Here is a 21,671-nt window from a genome sequence, read left to right as displayed (position 1 = left end):
TATCATTATAAAATAACCTAAACGTATTTGTAGTTTGTTTTTTCGAAAACTCTAGCGTAGAGATAGATTATATTATTTGGAACAGCGAAGAGAAAAGGTTAACTGCAAAAATACAGTTGTTAAAACACGCTATGGATAAAACAGTTTGGAAAAGAGCGTCATGCAGTTTAAAAGCGTGGCTGTTGACCCCAATATGTAGTGAACTAACACTGGGTTAAAATTACAGAAAAAAAATAGCGTTTTGTTGTATAAGTTGGATTTGACACGTAGATGAGAAATGTTGTCAACGCGTTTTATCATTGCGTTTCTTGGAATATCTTTCATATTATTTGACTTAGGGATTACTTCAAGAGGTTAGTAGAGTTACAAGCGCTTTTTAAACAGTTTATGACGCCGTGTGTTTTACATATTATGTTCATGTTTTGCTGAATACGTATGAGTTTATTTGTCCTTGTATGGTGGGGCAACGACAGTCGTTATAACACGGGTGTTCTGTTTCACACACCTCGTGCCAGTTTACAAGTTACTACGTATTACTTTCTAATTATTCGAAGCATTTTTCATTTCTTTATTGTTTTTGTTTGCAGCGTCCGCCGTACCTTGCATGGACGAAAATGTTAATTGTCGTAAACATTTATGTGATGTGTATAGTATCAACATGAGACAGCTGATTTGCCCTGTGACGTGCGGTACATGCAGAGACAGGGTACAAACAACTGCGCCACTTCGTAAGTTTTTTTATTTACGTAATTTTTTGTCTCAACTAAATATTTGCCATTCCCACTGCAAGCTGATAGTAAAAATTCTGTTACGTTTTCGGGCATTTTTATTGTTTTATGCCGATTTAACTTTGACGTAAATGAGTGCGTTTTATATTTAAGTTACGGGGCCTATACCATCATGCTAAGATATTATGTTACCGCCTTCGTGTCCCGAATCTAAACACATTTGCGAGCAAGCCAATATAAGAAGGCTTTCCCGTGATTAAGACGTATGGTGTATGTTGGGACCCATGGACAACAACACCGTTACAATTACATTTTACAGGATATTTCACAACTACAGCGTTAAATACAAGCCCTATTGCGTTGAATACGACAACTACAACTCCTATAACTACTAAAATCAGCTCAACAACAGCAGCAACAACAAATACATCGTTACGTAAGTCGACTTAAAAAAAGGAGACTTGTAAGCGGGCACGAGGTGTTGAAACAGAACACTCGTGTAATAACGACTGTCGTTGCCCACCAACACGATTGAAAAATGAATAAGTAATATGTAATATATAGTTAAGTGGGAAAAGATCGGATAGACCGTGCTAAAGTTGTCTCATCTTCCCCCACCCTACTCTATATTTATTTCATCCTCGCGTGACGGGGTAATTCAAAAGCAGTTATATAACACGGTTTTATTTTTTTTATTCATTCGTTTACGCTTTTATTTAAAAGAAGCAAAATAGAAATTGTAACAATATCGACTGTTAGATAAGTGCGAAGTATCGAACATAGAACTCATCCAATTTTGTTTTATTGATTAGTTGGGACGAACAACACCCTTGAGATCACTACAACACCACGTGGGAGCGGAACAAAGTTAAAATATTCTAACATTATTATGTTCGCCGTAATAATTCTGAATTTGCTTTGTTTTATATAAAAAAGTAACTCTATTTGTTTTGCTGAACTAACTTATCCTCGCATGGCGGGCCAACAACAACAACACGGGTGTTCTGTTTCATACACCTCGTTTCCGCTTAGCCTTACGAGCTACAATGTATGTTACTTTTAAGTATATTGTATACTATAAATCATATAAAAACTTTTTCACAACACTGAACTAATGTATGAATTTATCGTTATTTTTAAAATTTCCAAAGTATAATACAAATGTAAAGTTACACACAAGGCGACTTTATTTTGGTTTTGCAATTTTGTCGGTTTTAATAATAAATTGGAAGAAACACCGCGGCGAAAAAAGTGCATTAATTTTTAACGTTATATTCTACGGCAGATTAGAATTTACAGCGGGGTATGGTTTGTTAATGTATTTGGTCCCGCTGCACCTGGATACGAAAGGTTTTTAATTATTTATTTGTTACACCGGCACGTTGCAACATAATTAAAATACCGGGCGTGAAATGGCCAGCGATAATCGATGCCAACAAACACGCATTGTCCTTTATTCTTACGAACAAAGCGCGGCGATAACGGCAGCTGTGTTAGATATCGAGATCAACCGCGCATCGCCGCGGGAAAAAGGCGATCGATTTCCGGCCGCGCGGGCCGTGCGAGTCCGGGTAATGATATTACGTTATCAGGTGTGACAGTGCATAGAAATACGCGAGGCAGGTGCTTTAGATAGCCAGCGCTTTGTACGGAGTCTTAATAGTTTAGCGACGTGTGCCGAAGAGAAATAATAATCAGACCGGCACCTATCTAGATACAGGTTTTTAAAGTATATTTAAAAAATTTGAAATATAGTTCAGTATTACAGAAATTTATATCGTTTTATTGCGATCATAAGTAATGCAAAAAAATGTACTTTATTTTTTTATACTATTTTAATCAAGTTTTGCAAAGAAAGCGAGTTTCGTTTAGTATAACACTGAAATCAATGCCTTTAGCATGCCTTGGTGCAAAGGCGCTACACCCTTTTGCGCGAGGTGCGTGAATTATTTATACGTTTTACGGTGCAGGAGGAATTGAATTTTTTAAATTTCGTGCGCTGTCAGCTAAGTGTATGAATAATAAGGCGACAAAGGGTGTAGAATAGCTCGACCGTTTAACTGGTGGTTTAAGGCCTAAAAAGACTTCGTTTAAGTGCTTTTGCCCTAAAAAAGCATGTTTCGGAAATGTTTTGGTATAAAACAGTCCAGCTACTAAAAGGTTCCTAAAATATAGCGGTTTAATAGGTAAAACTAAAAATAAGATTTATAGTTTTCAGCTTTTTAGCGTTATATCTTAAAGTAAAGTAAAAAATATCATTCGGACGACGCATATTTATATAAAATGCTATAGCTATGAGTTTTATTAATAATCGCAATTATTTTGTTTATTAGCTGATTACAATGGATTAAAACAGCTTATGCAACAAAACCACTCGTCCGTCTGTTGCATTTAAACCTATGTTGCCTTGCTTATTATTATACATAACGTTCCGTGTTTGTGCGGATTTGAATAAGCAATTGGCTAAGTGGTTGGATGCTGGATTAGCTTGGTCTCGAACCCGGTGTATATTGGCCTAAACGTTAGAATGTATAAATTAAACTTTGTTTTGCGTAAGAGTATACATTAATAAATTTGATTTACTTTTTCGAGAAGATTAATAATTTAAAACATAAACAGAACGGATTATAGCAGCAAAACGACAGTCGTTAGAACACGAAAAATGTGAAACGCTTGACTAAAATTTTAGATTTTGCTAGAAAATATTTTCTAAATTGTGTGATACTCTGTATGGGGATTACTAGATGTTTATATAGCACTTAGTGTCGCCTTACTGCGTTTATAACACGTCAACAACGTCACTTTTTGACTTGGTAAACTGTTTCAGACCAATTACCTCGAAAGCGCACCTGTGTTTTGAGATACGATTTAAGATTAGACGTGAAATTGGTAACAGGACGACTAGTTATGGCTAAAGTATGTTAATAGCGTTATACGGCGGGTCCGTGACGAGTGCATTACTACGGTTGTTATAACTGTAGGTGCAACCAGCACTATAAAGCAACGCAGAGGAAGATGAATACCGTCAACACATAATATCTCATATTCCTAATCGTGTTGTTAACAATTAACAACGCTTTTTAGAGTCGTGAGGATATTTCTTCTTGTTGAAGTCGCGATTTTATAAATCTTTGAATGTTCTTTGTTTACTACCAAATGGAAAGAGAAAATGAAATGAAAAAATGTCCCATCTTTCCCCACCCTACTATATATCTCCTGCCAGTTTATTTCTATGTTCCATGTTTTTATCCTATTTTATCGTCCCGTTTGGTAGTAAACAAAGAATATTTACAGAATTGTGTAAAAGTATTCTCATGGCTCTAAAAGAGCGTTGTTGATTGTTATAACACGATTGAAAAATATGGGATATTATGTGCTAACGGTATCCATCTTACCCCACAGTACTATAACAAATGTTTCCAAAATATGAAGTGTAACTCGTATAAACTTACTTTTGAGATAAAAAAAAAGCAGAACACGTGTAGTAACAAAACACAAATCGGTTAAAAACATTTCGCTAAAATTCGCGTCACCGCAACTGGTAGCTTATAGCTCAAATTCAAATTATTTGCTTCCGATTCTGACGTCACAAAGCGGGTTCAAACAATAGAATTCGAGTATTCGAACTTCACCGCTGATAATTAGCGGAAGGCATCGTATCAGCTCGATGTCACACCAGTTTCCTTTACACTTAGATAGCGGTATAAAAGACGCTTGCGCGATAGAAAAAGGCACGGAGCGAAAGCGCGTGGTATATATAACAGCAGAAATACAGTCTAAGCAAAAACACTCCGCAGTTTATCCTAATTTACCAATGAAAAGTATATTACTATTTATCAGATATTTTTTTAAGTAAAAATCTAAATGATTAACTTTTTTCTTTCCAGAAATTATAAGTTTTTCGAAATGTCTGTAAAAGAAAGTTATTCACGACAATATAGAAAACGTAAACTAGCGGCGGAAAAGCACGCTAATGACGTCACGAACAAGCGACACAAGATGGAAGAAACGACGACGTCCTATGACGTCACACTGGAGACATGCACACGTCATATATCACCACTTCGACCGAGCATGAGGCGTAACAGTATGACGTCATCAAGTATTATTACGTCAACGCCGAAACGTCGATCGCCGAAAGAAAAATTATGGAGGCCGTGGGTGACGTCATCAAATGATGACGTCAGGTTACGTCACAACATACGTCATCACGAGTATCTACAAACAATTCGTCAGTCAGGAACACAACGTCTCGATCTACAACACCAAAGCGGTATCACCCGGTTATATCATGGTGTTTCCCCGTTACGTCACGGTGCTTCCCCATTACGTCATAATTACGTAGGCAACAACGAGAAAGTAAATCCAAGATGGCGGGCAGCAGTTCAAGTTTCGACCGGGTTTGAACATTTTAAACACCCAGTCAAGTAAGTACTCGTCATGTTCTGATTGTACATTGTTAAAGGTGCGCTTTAAATAAGGTAATAGTGCTGGTATAACTTTTGACCTAATACAGTAGGGTGGGGGAAGATGGGACACCTTTAACATATAATTTCCAAATAACCTGATCGTGTTTTAAAGAATTAACAACGGTCTGGGGAAGTCGTAAGGGTACGGTTTCATATTTCTTTGAATGTTCTTTGTTTACTACCAAATGGAAAGAGAAAACAAAATGAAAAGGTGTCCCATCTTCTCCCACCCTACTATATATAAAAATATGTCTGTATAGATTATAGAACACGCATGGTCTATTCATTCACCTCAAGCTCACTGTCGTGTTATAACATGGGTGTCTTCTTATACAACAGACACACATGATGTATTCATACACCTCATGCTCACTGTTGAGTTATTACATGGGTGTCTTTTTATACAACAGACACACATGATGTATTCATACACCTCCAACTCACTGTCGAGTTTTATTCCAAACGGCATCCTCACCAAAATATTCTTTTCCAGATTAATGTGGCCTCGAAGCAAAGCACACGACTACTTCTACGCGGAAGGTCAGAAACTTCTCGAAGGCTTCCCTGTTCAAGCTACAATAGGTCTTTATGACGACACAGACAGCGAACAATCAGACGAGCATTGTTTAGAACAAACAAACTTGTTTAGATCGCGAGCAGCTAACCAAGTTCTAGTTCAAAACTGACCGCATTTATATTTATTGAATAAAATACAAAACAAATACCATAGCGACTTTTTTCATATAGTTTACTGAGGTGTATGGTGTGAATTTAGACGGAAAATGTTATACATTAATGTACTTACTGTATAGAGTTGTAGGAATGCGTTTCCTTGGGCAAGACGTGTAACTATTTTGCTGAACTAACTTTTAATTAAGTTTAACAAACTAAAACGATGGATATCTACAAACAATTAAATAAACAATAATTCATCTAACCTAAACTAAACGCCATACCAAGTTAACTGTACAGTACCAACTACATTCTACAACAAAATAAACGTCCATCACAGCCTAAACTAGTATACGAAGTGACTACTACAGTACCAATTAAACTGGTCAGTCGGCGTGCAACGACGACACAACAAAAACGCTAATTACTCGGCGATTTGCTGTAGGAATAAAAAGCGCCGGAACGTTGATGAGGCCATGTATCGATCGAAATACTACAATTTCCCAACAACAAAAACACGAACGACTGTCCAGCAAGCATAAAAAATGATCACTTACAAAGTTATAACGTGTTAACTCGTAGCAGGCACGAGGTGTATGATACATAACACCCCTGTTATAGGGACTGTCGTTGCTCCCTCTTGCGAAGATAATAAGTTGTATTCATTTTGGCCATAGATATCATGTTATATATACGATATCTATGATTTTGGCACAGTATTATACCAGCATCCTAATTTTTGCTACGTGTTTTACCCTAATGCAAGCAATACAAAGGGTATATAAACACGCAGCAATAAACATTACTAAGGAAGAATGGATATTTTTTTGCGATTTTATTCGATTTCCAGTAACCCTGTACCAACTATGCGACGAAAATATAAAACTATGTGAAATAAATAACGATTGCAATTGAAAAACAAATACACAACTAAAGGAGTGTTTTTCATTATGAAGGATTGGAAAACATATAGTAGGGTGGGGGGAGATGGGACATCTTTATATTTTATTTCCTTGTCCCATTTGGCAGTAAACAAAGAACATTTAAAGAATTATAAAGCGGATTCCCACGACTCCCATAGACCGTTGTTAACTGTTTAAAACCTGATTAAGGATATTTGGATGTTACGTGTTCGAGGTGCCCCGTCCCCCACTCTACTATATGTAATGTACCACAAAATACGTAAAAACAAAAAAAAAACTTCACATTTCAGCTGAAACGCTTTTTAATTGAATAGAAAACTGTTAATGATATGTGGTCTTTTTCAACAGCTTTTAAATCCAGTTCGTTATAGACAGTTGCAACAATATGTCAAAAAACGGGTTTGGCAAACATAAAGTATCACTATACCACCTTGGTTGAACATAAATTACAAGAAAAAATACAAGTTTTGTTCAATAGGGTGTATAGTACTGTGGGGTAAGATGGATACCGTTAGCACATAATATCCCCTATTTTCCAAACGTGTTTTAAACAGTTAACAACGGTCTTTTAGAGTCATGAGGATGCAGTTCTGTGAATATTCTTTGTTTGCTACCAAATGGTACAAGAAAATAAAATTAAAACATGGACCATCTTACCCCAACATACTTCACAGCAGAAAAATTTAATATATAAAAAATGACGATTGTATGCAAAAGTAAGTTTAGTTTGTGATTCAAATTGTATGATAGTACATTAACATAGTAAATGGAATAATATTAGTATTTAATGTGTAAAAATATGGCTGAAATGTTGTCACTTTTTGTGAAAATGTCTATGAAACCGAAAGAGTTTGCAACTTTTAAGTGAAAACATATTTGCATTAACGTAATTTGGCAGTAATTGAAAGGAGAAAAATGTAAATAATATGACTAAAAATGTAGCTTCAAAAGGTGTGATGTTATTTAAATTAAATAAAAAACTTTTGCGAATTTAAACTTGATTGCACATAATATTATTCGGGAAAATACAAATATTCGGAAAAAACGGTTAACGATTTCTAAAATGGTGCAAAACTGTTATGTAATTCCTATATTGCTTATAACAAGCATACAATTCATTTCCATCTGTTACTAGGCATATTGCAATATAGACTTTTGGAACCTTTTGGTACAAAAACATTGATTTTATTCTATTGTTCTGTCTACCATTTGGAAAGACTTATTTTTCGAAAAAAATCATGTTTTTTTAGAATGCAATTAACAATTATTACAAAACGTTTACACCAGAGGAGCCAAAAAGCTAATTAAAGCATTTCCTTTGTTTAGGAACTTTAGGTAATGCAACAACCTGCTTCACAATCTAATATAATAGTTATAACTATAAGTACAACTATTTTCACCTTAATGAATACATACAGCAGTAACTTATCATACAGTTACTTGGTATGCAAAATCCTTTGCTGGAATTTTAGATTGTTTTCAACGATAATGGAACAACTTGGGCCTGTAACCTCCAACACACTTTAGTATCTGTGTCGCTACACCTCCCAACACCAACTATACTACACTGTGTTGCTTGTTTAATCTGAGTCATATTTATGCATCTTATGAACTCCATTTGTGAGCGGCATCTCTTCATAGTTTCTATCAAAAAGAATATGTTAAAATGATATTATAGTGTAAGTGAGTCATTATATGTAATTCTTATATAATGCACAGTAGGCCTAGTTTTTGTTGGAAAAGAGTTTGTTAAAATGTTTATATAATAACTGTGATATTTTATTTAAACAAGAGCCTGTTGACGCCATTTAGGCAAAACATATATCGCTTATATTTAACAATTTGGGACCTTCGATTTAAGCCACAGTTGGTCCATTACTCCAACATTGTATATGCACACTCTATTCTATATGGGTGAGGTCCTACAGTGAGGCACGCCATGGGACCTGGGGTTTAGGCCAGAGTTGGTCCATTACTCCAACATTGTATATGCACATTCTATTCTATATGGGTGAGGTTCTACATGCATGCCATATGTCCTGGAATTTGGTCTCTTACCCCAACACCCAGGCTTGCAGGCCATACCAGGATATCTGGTATTTAGGTCAGAGTTGGCCTAATTTAAATAATCAGTAGCAATACCTATGTAGAAAAGGTCATACATGGCCCAAATTCAATATTCAGTAGTAATACACTTGTACTATTACCAACACCATTGTTTAATAAATTCACAGGACATGAGTTTAGGCCACAGTTCACATATTTCGAGTAGCTTAGTTAGTAGCAATACAGGTGTATCGTTTACCAACACCATTAATAATTTAACCACATAGATCAATGAATCAACTTACCCGTAAATAACATCTTCATCTGAATCATTCACAAGGGTGAATCCGGTGTCAGCACGGAAGTATGGCTCTGTTGATAAGAAACGACAAGTTATTATATCTCTGATAATATATATAAGGTCATATTGAAGGCAGTGGATTTAGCCCATAGGTGACGGGTTCAAGGCTCGACCTTGCTACCTGTATGGGTGTATTTATCCTAGAGTAAGAAAAAGGCCATTTATCGCCCTACTACATTTAAAAGTGATCGACTGCCGTGACAAAGGGGCTTGACGCTAGGCCAGCGGATCAAGACTTCATGCTTCCACTGCTGTAGGTAGTGGTTGTACTATTATGGGCTGAAATTGTCAGCCATATGGATTTATTTTGCTGTATTTATGTATGTTATTTCATTCACCACATTGCAGCAATTGGCACCAAAAACAAGGCTATGAGCAGAAGTGTGGTCTTGTATATAATATTCATGCAGATTAAACACCACCCAAAGTTCCAGTTTATAATTGTAACAATTACATTAATAATAAAATATGTAATACAAGCTTATTGGAATGGTATATTCTATAAGGGTGTCTTCAGTGAGGCACACCTGGGACCTGTGATGTAGGCTTATTGGTCCCAGTCTATTCTATTCTATGAAGGTGAAGTCTTCAGTTATATACACCGGAGACCTGGGATGTAGGTCTATTACCCCAACACCCAGGGTGCTACCATCTAGACCCCATTTAGACAGTTTATAGACACTCAATAATAGAGATTCTATTCTATAAGAGTGAGGTCTTCAGTGAGGCACACCTGAGACCTGGGATGTAGGCTTATTGGTCCTAATCTATTCTATTCTTTGAGGGTGAGATCTTCAGTAAGGCACACCTGAGACCTGGGATGAAGGTTTATTGGTCCCAGTCTATTCTATGAAGGTAAAGTCTTCAGTTATATACACCTGAGACACAATGCAGACAGATATAGAAAAACCTCTAAAACTGCCTTGTAATGATTGAACACATGCATGGTAATTATTAGTGACATTTGCCAATCCACCATTTGTTATTTTCACCCTTATTGAGTCACCTAATGTCACCACAGTGGTACTTACAAGTGCGAATGGCCTACGCTCACCAGCTGAAGTGAAAATAATGTAAGCAAGATATAAAAACATAGATAGCAGCCGTGTGTTGGCAAATGTAGCATTGAATAGTGAAGCACAGAGCTTACGTGTTAAGCCTAATGGCCCACAGAAAAGACTTTTACCATTGCTAATAGAATAACCAAAAAATATAACAAATTTTGCAATAAAAATGCACCACAATAGCATGGGTATAAGGTTTGGGTAATGGGCAAAACTGTGCTAAATCTTAGGTCCCATGGTAAGCCATACTGTAGGACCTAACCCATGTAGAATATAGGTGCTATAAACTAGAGCATCTTGACTGCTTTGGGCAGAGTAATTCTCATACATTGAAATATAGTTAATCATAGTATGTTTCTATATGAATTTAAACTAAGGCCTAAGTCTAAGATCCCATGGCGTACCTAGCTGTAGGACCTTGGCCAAGCAGGGAATTCTGACTGCTTTGGGCAGAAGAATTCTTATACATTTGAGATATAGTTTGTGTATAAACTGACGACTGACCTGATCCATAGTTTTGCGAAGGTGAATAAACAAATGCCATCGTGTAAGTGTAGAAGTTTAATAGAGCGTAGAAACAAACAAATTCTGCAGGTGTTGGTCAGTTAAGGAGCCATTTTATATTATTGTACAGTTAGAATATGTAGTAGAGTTAGAATATGTAGTTTTTGTAATGATCAGATTACAGTTTTCTATTCTATATGGGTGAGGTTTTCAACATTTTGATTTTAAGTTTTTTTTATATTATTGTACAGTTAGAATTACATCTTATATTTATTTCAAGTACTGTAGGGTAAGATGAATACCATTAGCACATAATATCCCATATTTCCTAATCGTATTTAAACATTTAACAACTCTCTTTTAGAGCCGCGAGAATAAGATTTTATAATTCTGTAAATCTTCTTTGTTTACTACTAAATGGGATAAAAAAAAAAGAAAACATAGACCATACAATATGAAACATTTCATTAGTCTAAAACTCTTTAGGGCGGCTGTACACAGTATCCCGAATTCGTCCGTTTTGTCTGATTTTTTTTTCCGATTTCGCTGTTGCATGCGGAACTCTGAAATTGGTTTGAATACGACTTTGCATGCCGGATACTGTGTACAGCCACCTTTATGGTGATTCAAACCATAAGTAAAAGGATATAGTTTTGATATTTGGTTGAGATTTGAGCCACAAAATTGTCCTGAAGCACCTGGGACCCGAACCTCAAAACCACAATGGCAACGCTGAAAAAAATTGCCAGGATTAGAAAAAGGAAACACCGAGCAACATATTACAGAAAAGTATGTTTAAAATAAATATGTGACTTATTTATTTTTCCATGGCAGGGCAAACCACAGTCGTTATACCACAGGTGTTCTGTTTCATACACCTCGTGCCAACTTATGACTTACCACAGAAGTTACTTGCTAACTGTTTGCTTTTGTTAGCGACACATTAAACACCTAGCATACACACAGTGTTGCCGAATCTTTTTCTTACCTTACAGCAATCACACAAGCAGTGATGCCAGTGAGAAACTTGAGCCTTAGATTAAAATAAGGCTTTGTATGCAGCTCTGTACATGCTCGTATTAATAGGAAGACAAGATACAAAATGTAAACCGATCCAATGATAAAGAAAAACACCTTCATTCCCTGAAATATATTTGTATTATTAACATGAGAGTAACTTACTTTATCCTTGCGTGGCGGGAAACAACAGTCGTTATAACACGGGTGTTCATACACCTTGTGCCAGCTTACGAGTTACCATGTATGTTTCTTTGTGGGTGATATTTTTTTATCGAGTATATTTGTATTATAATGGCAGTTGGCAGTAACTTAATAACAGGTAATGATCCAAATCTGCCCTGTGCAAATATTTGTTAATGAGTGTAAGTACCTTAGTCTTTACTCCTGTCCCAGAAAATGACAGTCAGACTTATTTTAATGGCAACTGTATAAGGTTAATCTAGTCCTGATCTAATGCTCATGAAGTTGGATGATTCTAACGAAATATCAATTAGAAACAAGTGCTATGGAATATGTAACAAAGGAAAACTAAGTCCAACTACTTTGGTAGCACTTTCTAACTATTTTAACAGGAATTTCAGCAGGTTTAAGCATCCACATATGTATAAACAATGAGATATACAAACTATTGTGATAACCAAATATCTCACCAAAAAGTTTTTCATGTCGATCCTGTATTGGTAGGTGGGGTCTAGTAATTCATTGTACCTAAAATTAAATAAGAAAATAAAATTAAAGAGTTAACAACACTAAACAAAACTCTACTTTAATTTGCCAAAATGCTAAATTTGAAGGTCACTTGCAGCAATGTGCTAAAAATGTTGCCAAAAAATACTTGCCAATATTGATTTAAAAATCTAAACTAATCACTCACTAACCAGGAATTTATGTAGATTAAAAAACTTACTGTTGCCATGATCCAAGGGTGACAGCTGCCAACCACACGAGGCCGCACAAGAGCACTTTAGGAAGGTAGAAAGTTAGAAATGGTCGTTTCTCCGAGGTTGATCGAATACCATGGAACGCACATAACCAGAATAATAGTAAAGTGCATAAAAAAGCTGCCTGAAACACAGTATCCAGTATACCAGGTACCCAACTTTTAACTAGGAATCCAAGAGGGAATATTGGGTCTGAAAAATAGAATAAAAGTTAAATTAAAATCTATCTACAATACATCTTAAAAATTACAGCATCTTAAAGTATCAAATCAAATGATTGCAACAACTTCTCAAATGACTTGCTTTAAAAATTAAAGCTATTTCTAACGTTTATAGTAACGTAACAACCACATTCTATACTACTAATTCTAACTTTAAGAAAGACCAAAATATAATTATCTTTTGTTAAAAATAGGCTTTGAAGTAGAAAATGCCTGGCAGAAACAGTATATATATAATGTATATGATTAGAAACTTAAGTTTGGCGTACCGTCATATAAAAGCAGAAGTGGCAATAGAAATGACATCCATTTTTGCTCAATCGTCCAGTTTTGCATGTGATATTTTCTCAGTGTATGGGCAAATAGACACTAAAAAAGGTTACATAATATGAAAATGTTCTGGTAAAAGGTAGTCTAAATTGACATGGATGGTATAAAGTAAGTTTTGAACCAGGATTTCTGTAAACTGGAAATGACAATCAAAACTTTTTATATAGGTTAGCACACAAAATTTAAAAGCTAAAAAGAGTCCTATACATTAGTAATTAAAGCTGCATTTTTTTGGTATATTTTATTTTAAGAATAAAAAGAAAACAGTTTTATATTAATATATTACCGTAACAATAAACGTGGCGACCAGAAACGCAAATCTAAACCAAACTTCGACTTGAGTGAAAACTGGGTTGTAGGTTTTGAACTGTGGAAAGATAAAATCTGGTTAAATTTAAATTGTGTTCCTGGTATTCAAAGAATATGGATAAGGTATGTAGTAGAAATATTAAGAAGCATCAGTATTGAATTACACTACCTTAAAAATGGTATATAGACAATAAAACAGGTTTGCTTATACAAAAGCAAATGTTAACATTGTAATTTTTGGATATATTTTCCAAAATATATAAAGTCTTATTTTGGTGTAGCTTGATTTTATTATGCTATAACTAAAAAAAACTTGCAAAATGCAGTACTGCATATATAAATAATCAAATAAATTAAAAAAAACTCACCTCAAACTGCACATCATTTACGGGATAACTTATGTTTTGCAATCCATCGAAACTAACACTGACACGAAACTTAGTATATTCAAGATAACCAAGGTGTAGAACCACTATGGGTTCGCACCAGCCCTGCCCATGGCACAAAAGTGTCCGCTCACGAACGTGCACGGAGAGCCCAGCACTACCAGCGCCGTCTTCGCCGATTGCGAACATAGTGACGGAAAGTTGGAAGGGTTGACCAAAAGTTGCGCCTGGAGTGGTAGGTAAAAGTTTGGTTACTGGAAGGTATATGTATGTGTTACAGTGGTATAACCAGAAAAGTATGTTAAAGTGGGACAGAATAGAATAGTTATTGTTTTTGTGTTTATATTAATGTTGGTTTTAACAGCTTTTATTGAAAACTTGGTGCGACATACAGTTACACTCATAGTTGTCAAACATAGGGAACCTCATTGATTAATGTAGTGAATGCAATATACCCCTGTTCAGCTTGTTTTAGACCCAATTATAAGCTTTAAAACTGGAGTCGTAAAACATATGATGTTCCCCCTGTTTTAAATTTGACTGGACAGCATTAAAAAAATGGGTATGCTTGCCACCCAAGCATCCCCTTAATTGGCGCCTAACCGTATAAATAATGTATAACATAACATCCTAAATACAAAGCACCAAGTTACCTGTTGGGTTTTGAATGTGCAAGTTTGCCAGCAACCAAATTTGTTGGTTAAACGTTGAAAGGACAGGAGAAAAGAATTTGAATGGACCACTCTGAAACCAACAGAATGAAAATGTTTGAACGTAAAGATAATTATGTAAAAAGTCATAAAATAGAGGCATTTTACAGCATTTAAAAACAGAAAAAAGGGACAATTTTATATCTCAATATTGCAAATAATCTAATAACTTGTTATTGCACATAAAATGACATGTTTGCACCTCTGTTTCACAACTTAAGTAACCTATAATAGGGTAACATAGAAGCATGTAGAATGGTTTAAATTATTTATGTTAAAAAAAATTTTTTTTATCAATAAATCGTTTTTTTTTTCCCTTTTTTTATCAATAAATCGTTGCCTATACAAGGCATATAACTTATTATAAGGTATATAAGTTACCACAGTATTAGATATTGGTTTTATATTATTTGAGTAAAGTGAATACTTACAGCAATGGAAGTGGGTGGTTCACTTAGATGTGAAGTGTTTACATGGGTGGTGGATATAATGGCTGGGCCTGGAATATAAAGATGGGGTATTTCATTAACAGAGTATACAGAGTTCAAGGCTCAATGCTGCTACCGTTATGAGCAATATTTAAAATAATTAAAACAGGAAAGGTAAATAGAGTGTATGTGTTACATTTATGTGGTAACTCGTAAGCGAACATGAGGTGTATGAAATAGAAAATCTGTGTTATACCGACCGTCATTCCTCATTGCCCCACCATGCAATGATAAATAAGTTAAATACATGGTAACTCGTAAGCAGGCACGAGGTGTATGAAATAGAACACCCGTGTTAACGACTGTCAATTATCTTGCTAATTATGTAATTACAAAAATTTTGATAGGTAGTTTAATCCAAAATAAGCCAAAAGTTACAATTTTAATCGGGTTACAACACAATTGTATATAGTAGTGTGACAGTTGGTAAGCTGGGGAATTACTGGGTGTAATGAGTAATGACATGACAATGTATTTAGTGGTAAGATTACGATTGGGGATTATCTTATATGACAGTGTTTCAACTTTAACCCATCATTGAGTAGTGTAAGAACTCTGGTATAAAACAAGTGCAAGCTATAAGGTCTTAGTACAATTTTAACTAAAAATGAATACACCAAGTCAATGAAAAGACACTTAGCTTTGATCTGCACGCATAGACACCAAACTATTATTCAGCAGTACATATAAGCACACTAGTTAATGAACAAAAATGTTGTGCGAATGTTTGCTTCTATATGATTTATTGTTCCAGCTTTTACAAAACATGTATATGCTAGACATACGGCCATACAAACTACTTCACATAAAACTGACAGATAATGTGGGATTTATGACACTAATTATTGGCATGGGAGGAGATATATAGTTTAGACTAAGATAGACAGGTCATTTCACAGTCACAGTTGTTCTTAATTGAGGTTTATGTGTACATTGTTCCAAGCACCCATTTTAAGAATAATAAATCTATGTTACACCATGTGCGTTTTTAATCTTGATAAAATATGGGCTGCAATGTGAATAGCTATGTTTTGGAGTCACTAAAACCATGATTGCAGCAAAACATTTTTTATACTACTAATAGTATGCTTATGAAATGAAAAACCTAAACACAATATATTTGAATTCCTAATAGTTTTCACTTCCCACGATGTGTATCACACACAAAGTCACATATTACCTGCAAAACCAGTAAACACAGAGAGCAGAAACCCAGCAATGAATGTAAAGAATACAAGAACAAATTGACGTTTTGACAGCGAATACAATCTCATTTGAATAGACCTGAAAATAAAATACTATTTTAGGGTAAAATTCTTACAGTAATTGTACAGCACTAATTGAAATGTGCTCTGTGCTGTTATGTTAATTTGAACCCTACTTTGACATTAATAAGATACAGTTGTTTAATTTAGTTCCGTTTTGCAGAAATTGGTACCCTTTGTGCAGGAAATGACAACTGTCCTTCTGTAAGCTTCGCGTAATTAGAAAAAAAATTATGGTAATGTTTTTAGCTATAAAACCAATAAATTAGACAGAATAAAAATTCAATGCAAGTATAATATATAAAACTTTACAATCAATGATTACAATACTCTTACACGTCAATGTTCGTTACTGGAATATAAAACTATACCATAAAACCACAGTGGTACAAGGTTAAGAAGAATGTTATATTTATAACCAGGCTACTGAATTGGGCATTTATATATCTTTAATGTTTTTGTAACTAGAAATAAACAACTACACAAGTATTGTAAAACAACAGTGATACAATTGAAATTCTATTAAATTTATAGGTAGTCCAGTAGTACTGCTACTAAATTTTGGCCTATATCCTAGGACCCATGGTGGCCCGCCCTTACCAGCATAGAATAGAATTCTGTTTTTATATTCCTTTAACTTACATAACTTTCCTTCTGTCTGCCCAGTCTGAAACAAGAGTTAAGAATTCCTTTGCAATCAGACACAGAATAAGCAGGGAAAGAGCAACAGTCGGTAAAAAGACAAAATTTTCTTGAAATTTCTCGTTATCTAAACGCTGTCGCTTCCAAAAAGTTATTAATCCACTGTTACTTAACCAGCAAAGGAAGTAGTTTTGCAGTTTCCCAGCCAGGCTATACATCTTATTCAGGAAGTGTGTTTTGAGTTACTGCGTCCAACATAGAATAATTGATTACATGCTGTAAGTTTTGCCTTTTTCTCTCAACACACCAAGAGTACATAAACAAAATGAGAAGCAATTCTATTAATAGCTCAGTGACCACAAGCCACAACAGTACAGGACTTTTTTTCTATAGCGGTTGTCAGTCACAAAAACTGACCAAAGTAACTGCAGCATTAGGCATACAATTTCCTGCATCGATTACACAATAACAGACTTAATATACTCTCATTTAGAGATGGGAATGCCAAAACACAGTACTGTTGCAGAGAATGTAAACTTAAATATTTATTAAATGCAACTACTATCAAACTTATATTAAAGTGCCTCTTAGCATTAAGTTACACAATTCCTTTGCAAAAGTGCTTTAACACAGACTAAAAACCTGACGTCTTTAATCTTTACTTATGTAACCGTAAGTTTATTGCTCAGTTCACATTGACTTGTATTCCAGCAACAATTTCTTTAGTCTGCCCTGTCTTGCTATGTGATATAAATATACTTGAACTTAAAAAGGAGACTTCCCTTTGTGTGGTCTGTTTTGAGTGGCGTAAAAGTACATATTAAACATTTATGACCGGTAACTTAAATATAAAGTATATATATATATATCATATGGTTTATGAATGCATATTTAACCTGCGCTCTCTAGCTGCTTGGTTGCCTATGTCAACATTATACGCAGAAAACCACTAAAGTACCACACCATAAAAAGCTGCAAGTTTTACAATCATGTTACACCCTGCAAAATGCATACACCCATTTTCAGCTCTGCTGTAATGTGTTTAATCTCTAATCTGATGACCTCTCTATTAAACAAAAACTGAGCTCTTAATCAATATAAATTTGAAATTATTCCTTTGCTAAACTTTAGAACTGCTTAAAAATCGATAAAAATATACTTGTAGTGCTAGCTACTAGTTAGTTTCAATGCTCCTAGCACTTATTCTCCATTTTATAAATATTGCACTTTTTTACTACTGTTACACAAATATTATGTTTTACTTTGGTTCACTTTTTTCTGGTATATATATATATATATAGGCCTATGCCAGGTATTCTCTCCGTTACAAGCACACGATAAGTTCAACCCACTAAACTGTTCCATACAACTAACTTTGGAGCAATAACTGTAAAGTTTAATGCCCGCCAATTAGTGTAACCATAGACCACTTAGATTATTATCTTAGCTCTTACTGGTTAAAGGCACATGGCACAAAAACATAACACTATGGCCTTAGGCAAGGTATAGTCTCAGTTCTGATGCTCTTTAAATTAGGTGTCACTACAAAACTTTCTAAAGTTAAGATTTAGAAACAGCTGTGAAATTGGATCTATGGCTTTAGAAACACACACAGATGGCAATGACATTGGGTGACATCAGCAACGTATTAAGACAATATTTGCACTTAAAAGAAAAAGGCATTAACTGAGTGCATAAAATACAAGATACATTATATCAATTTAGCCCTGGTCTTGTACTGCAGAGTACCAAGTGCATAAAATACAATGATATATTACATTAATTTAGCCCTGGTCTTGTACTGCAGAGTACCAAGTGCATAAAATACAATGATATATTACATTAATTCAGCCAGGTACTGTACAGTGATGGGTGCATTAAATAGTAAATACAATAAAGCATTACATCAAGGCCCTGGCCTTGCACTGTAACTACTGTGGAATGACTGTCAATCTGGTTATATCTTTAAAATGCCCTTATCTATACTACAAGGGAATTGCCTGTCACTATAAATGGCTATAAAACTGTATCCAAATCCTATAGACAGGATTTAAAAATACCTATCTAGGTAATAGAGGTGATAATGCTCAGATATCTTCTTGACACACTAATGTGCAGCATAGCAGTGTTAGGATTGTTGTTGATCATTAAACAAATAAAGTCCTGTCATTCATTTACTGGCAGGTTATACAAATATATACCATTAATAAAACAAAGCAAAATTAATAAGTAACAACAATATAGGCTTAAGAGAGCCCTTTACTAATGCATATGCTGCCACTGTACAAACATATTGATTGGTTAAGCATATACTTTAGTATTGAAGAACATATGTTTTTGTAATTTTGCACAATAACTAGGGTGACATTGTAAAATGTTACATTCAGTCACCCATAGATCCATAAGTGCACACTAAGTTTAGTAATAGCATTTTAGTAGTGAAGAGCATGCCAGAAACAAATATTTTATAATTTTGCTATTTTTCCACAATAATCTAGGGTGCCATTATAACATTGTCTAAAAATTGCACCTATATTATAAAACAAAGAAAAATTCATTGATTCTAAAACTACTGTAGAACATCACATACAAGTCTGACTACAAACAATAATAACCACAGGACAGAGGTTTATGTGGCTGGTGGCTAGCTCTGTCTTCGACTGTGGTTTTAGCATAATGGTTTTACTTTTATGCAATGTAATGTATTCTGTCAATCGTGTTTGTTTCGTGAAACAATAGAATAAACAAAGTAAGCTAATCTAAAAGTTTAATTTGGTTTCTTATGTAAGTTAATTGAAAGAATGACCTGTTTTTTTTTCTGAATTTGTGTAATTTCTGTGATTTGGTAATGCACAAGCATTAAATAATGGATTTTTCTTTTTAATCTTTAACAATAATGAGCAAAAATCCAAGAATATTTATGCAAAAGAATTTTTTAAAACAAATATTTTCTACGCAACAACTTTATCATGTATATATATAACAATAACTTTACGGTTCCGCCGGTTCAAAATTTATAATGAAATGGAACAATAAAACAACAAATTGAAACGAATAACTTAATACAAATGTTAAGAAAACCATTTAGATATACAGTGTGTTTAATATGCAACATTTTAAAGCCAGAACGTGGTTACAAATATATATGTTGGTAAAAATAAAAATACATTTCAACTTACGAGTCCATTTTGGAAAAGTGTTTTCTTGGGAAAAAATGCCCTAGACGGTTGGATTTTGTTCTTTCTTGATGTTTTGTTAGCCCAGGGCATTTAATACATTATATAGACAGCAATATTCAGAAAATATTAAAGAAAAACGACGAAATAAACCTTTTTTCTGCTTTTAAAGAAAAAAATGCTGACGAAATGGGGATTTTTATTTTACTAAATCGGATGAAGTGTAGCCGCGGCGAAGTTTAAACGATTGATTTTAATTTATCGTCACATTTTTTATATTACCGTAATAAATTTTTTTTTACAGTCGTAATGATTAGTAAATAAATTTAATTTCTATTAAAATGATAAAAAAAGGCTTTTTTCTTACCTTCCTTTCGGTTTGCAACCGAATCTATCCATAACGACGGTCTCTGGTACAATATAATTTTCCAACTCTTGCATCAAATGTTTAAAGTACGTGTGAGCGTCCGAAAATGCGGTTTTGTAGTCTAATATCTTCTCATATAAAGTTGGCTCTCGCAAATATACGCTGTCAATCCCGTCCAAAAATTCCGACATCATTCGTAGTAGTTTAATGCAGCGATAAAATCTATATCAGAAATTCTCCGCCCTATATCGCTATACCGTTCTACTATATGGAGCTGTACATGTCTATTTAAAACAGCAGATGGTGTAGAAAAGATCTTTCATTACAAAGCCGTCTTCTGTCCAGTCATTCCGACGTCTTATGACGTTTTCAGATGGCCTTTTCAGAAATCGATTTCTTTACATACAAACGTCTTTAGAACTGAGCACACACGGGGAATATTCACTATATCTTACGTCACGCCGATTTTCCAGCGCGTACACTGCTTATTTATCGATTCATGAAGCGGCAGAGGCATAAATAATTCATCACTGACAGTTATACCGTAAATACCCGAAAATGGACTTTTTGGTGTGTGCTAACACACAAATCGTTACCAATTTACTTAGAAAACCGCATAAAATTTCGTACTAATAAATTTCTAAGACCTAACAGATAAACTATACCTTTCAGTCTTATTTTACACCCTTTGAAATAACGATTAAACATTTTAAAATTGACGGCCCAACACGGTTGCAATCCGCTTATATTTAAATGCGTATTACAGCGAAAGTGATGTGCTAATGGCCTATACCGTATTACACGCTAATATGTGTTCTAATCTAATAAGAGTATTTATAATTAGACAGAGAGATATAATTGATCATTTCCATGGGCTCTGGGCAATACTGCAGAAGTTCATTACTCCTATTGCAACAGCTAGACAGGTCGTATACTACATGGCCTTATATTCCAATTCATAGACAAAAAAAAAACATTTTAAACTTAATTATTAAAAACTAATTAGGAAAATGTTACCTCAAAGGTACAGACCGGTTTAAGTTATAGGT

At 34.6% G+C, this 21,671-nt stretch overlaps 3 protein-coding genes and 1 long non-coding RNA gene across 7 annotated transcripts; 3 read left to right on the top strand and 1 right to left on the bottom strand.

Moving 5' to 3' along the window:
• The first annotated feature begins 184 nt into the window (after nt 1–184).
• Nucleotides 185–1,979, top strand: LOC149735030 (uncharacterized). Its single transcript, XM_089879593.1, has 4 exons — nt 185–353; nt 588–728; nt 1,048–1,164; nt 1,541–1,979. The coding sequence occupies exons 1-4, from the start codon at nt 278–280 to the stop codon at nt 1,657–1,659; spliced, it is 453 nt and encodes a 150-aa protein (XP_089735719.1). The 5' UTR covers nt 185–277; the 3' UTR covers nt 1,660–1,979.
• Nucleotides 1,683–21,188, bottom strand: LOC149735027 (transmembrane protein 181-like). 4 transcript variants are annotated; one of them, XM_089879551.1, is made up of 15 exons: nt 17,080–19,509; nt 16,353–16,456; nt 15,116–15,183; nt 14,628–14,718; nt 13,957–14,201; nt 13,566–13,646; nt 13,219–13,318; nt 12,695–12,920; nt 12,438–12,495; nt 11,756–11,910; nt 11,417–11,499; nt 10,768–10,857; nt 10,231–10,256; nt 9,144–9,210; nt 1,683–8,436 (listed from the first exon to the last, which is right to left on the bottom strand). In XM_089879551.1, exons 1-14 carry the CDS (start codon nt 17,295–17,297, stop codon nt 9,172–9,174), a joined length of 1,584 nt encoding a protein of 527 aa, XP_089735677.1. In that variant the 5' UTR covers nt 17,298–19,509; the 3' UTR covers nt 1,683–8,436; nt 9,144–9,171. The 4 variants fall into 4 exon arrangements, with proteins under 4 accessions (XP_089735677.1, XP_089735676.1, XP_089735678.1 ...); XM_089879550.1 differs by lacking the exons at nt 10,231–10,256; nt 17,080–19,509 and adding an exon at nt 20,623–21,188; XM_089879552.1 differs by lacking the exons at nt 10,231–10,256; nt 17,080–19,509 and adding an exon at nt 20,259–20,474.
• On the top strand, nt 4,593–5,924 carry LOC149735029 (uncharacterized). Its single transcript, XM_089879583.1, has 2 exons — nt 4,593–5,155; nt 5,691–5,924. The coding sequence occupies exons 1-2, from the start codon at nt 4,593–4,595 to the stop codon at nt 5,881–5,883; spliced, it is 756 nt and encodes a 251-aa protein (XP_089735709.1). The 3' UTR covers nt 5,884–5,924.
• Nucleotides 10,745–11,910, top strand: LOC149735028 (uncharacterized). Its single transcript, XR_016385157.1, has 2 exons — nt 10,745–10,859; nt 11,419–11,910. It is a non-coding gene; the product is annotated as an uncharacterized LOC149735028 (long non-coding RNA).
• Nucleotides 21,189–21,671: the final 483 nt, after the last annotated feature.

This window comes from Ciona robusta, chromosome 6, assembly GCF_009617815.1.
Source record: "Ciona robusta chromosome 6, ASM961781v2".
In the NCBI taxonomy this organism is placed as follows: domain Eukaryota; kingdom Metazoa; phylum Chordata; class Ascidiacea; order Phlebobranchia; family Cionidae; genus Ciona; species Ciona robusta.
Note: the sequence above shows the minus strand (reverse complement) of the source record. Positions and strands in the feature narration are given on the sequence as shown.

Coding starts and splice junctions, on each gene's coding strand:
- LOC149735030 (XM_089879593.1), top strand. CDS start 278: ATGTTGTCAACGCGTTTTATCATTGCGTTTCTTGGAATATCTTTCATA. Junction 729..1,047: donor ACAAACAACTGCGCCACTTC/GTAAGTTTTTTT, acceptor TACATTTTACAG/GATATTTCACAACTACAGCG. Junction 1,165..1,540: donor AACAACAAATACATCGTTAC/GTAAGTCGACTT, acceptor TTTATTGATTAG/TTGGGACGAACAACACCCTT.
- LOC149735029 (XM_089879583.1), top strand. CDS start 4,593: ATGATTAACTTTTTTCTTTCCAGAAATTATAAGTTTTTCGAAATGTCT. Junction 5,156..5,690: donor CATTTTAAACACCCAGTCAA/GTAAGTACTCGT, acceptor ATTCTTTTCCAG/ATTAATGTGGCCTCGAAGCA.
- LOC149735027 (XM_089879549.1), bottom strand. CDS start 17,297: ATGTATAGCCTGGCTGGGAAACTGCAAAACTACTTCCTTTGCTGGTTA. Junction 13,319..13,565: donor TCGCCACGTTTATTGTTACG/GTAATATATTAA, acceptor AACCTTTTTTAG/TGTCTATTTGCCCATACACT. Junction 9,211..10,767: donor TTCGCAAAACTATGGATCAG/GTCAGTCGTCAG, acceptor TCTTATCAACAG/AGCCATACTTCCGTGCTGAC.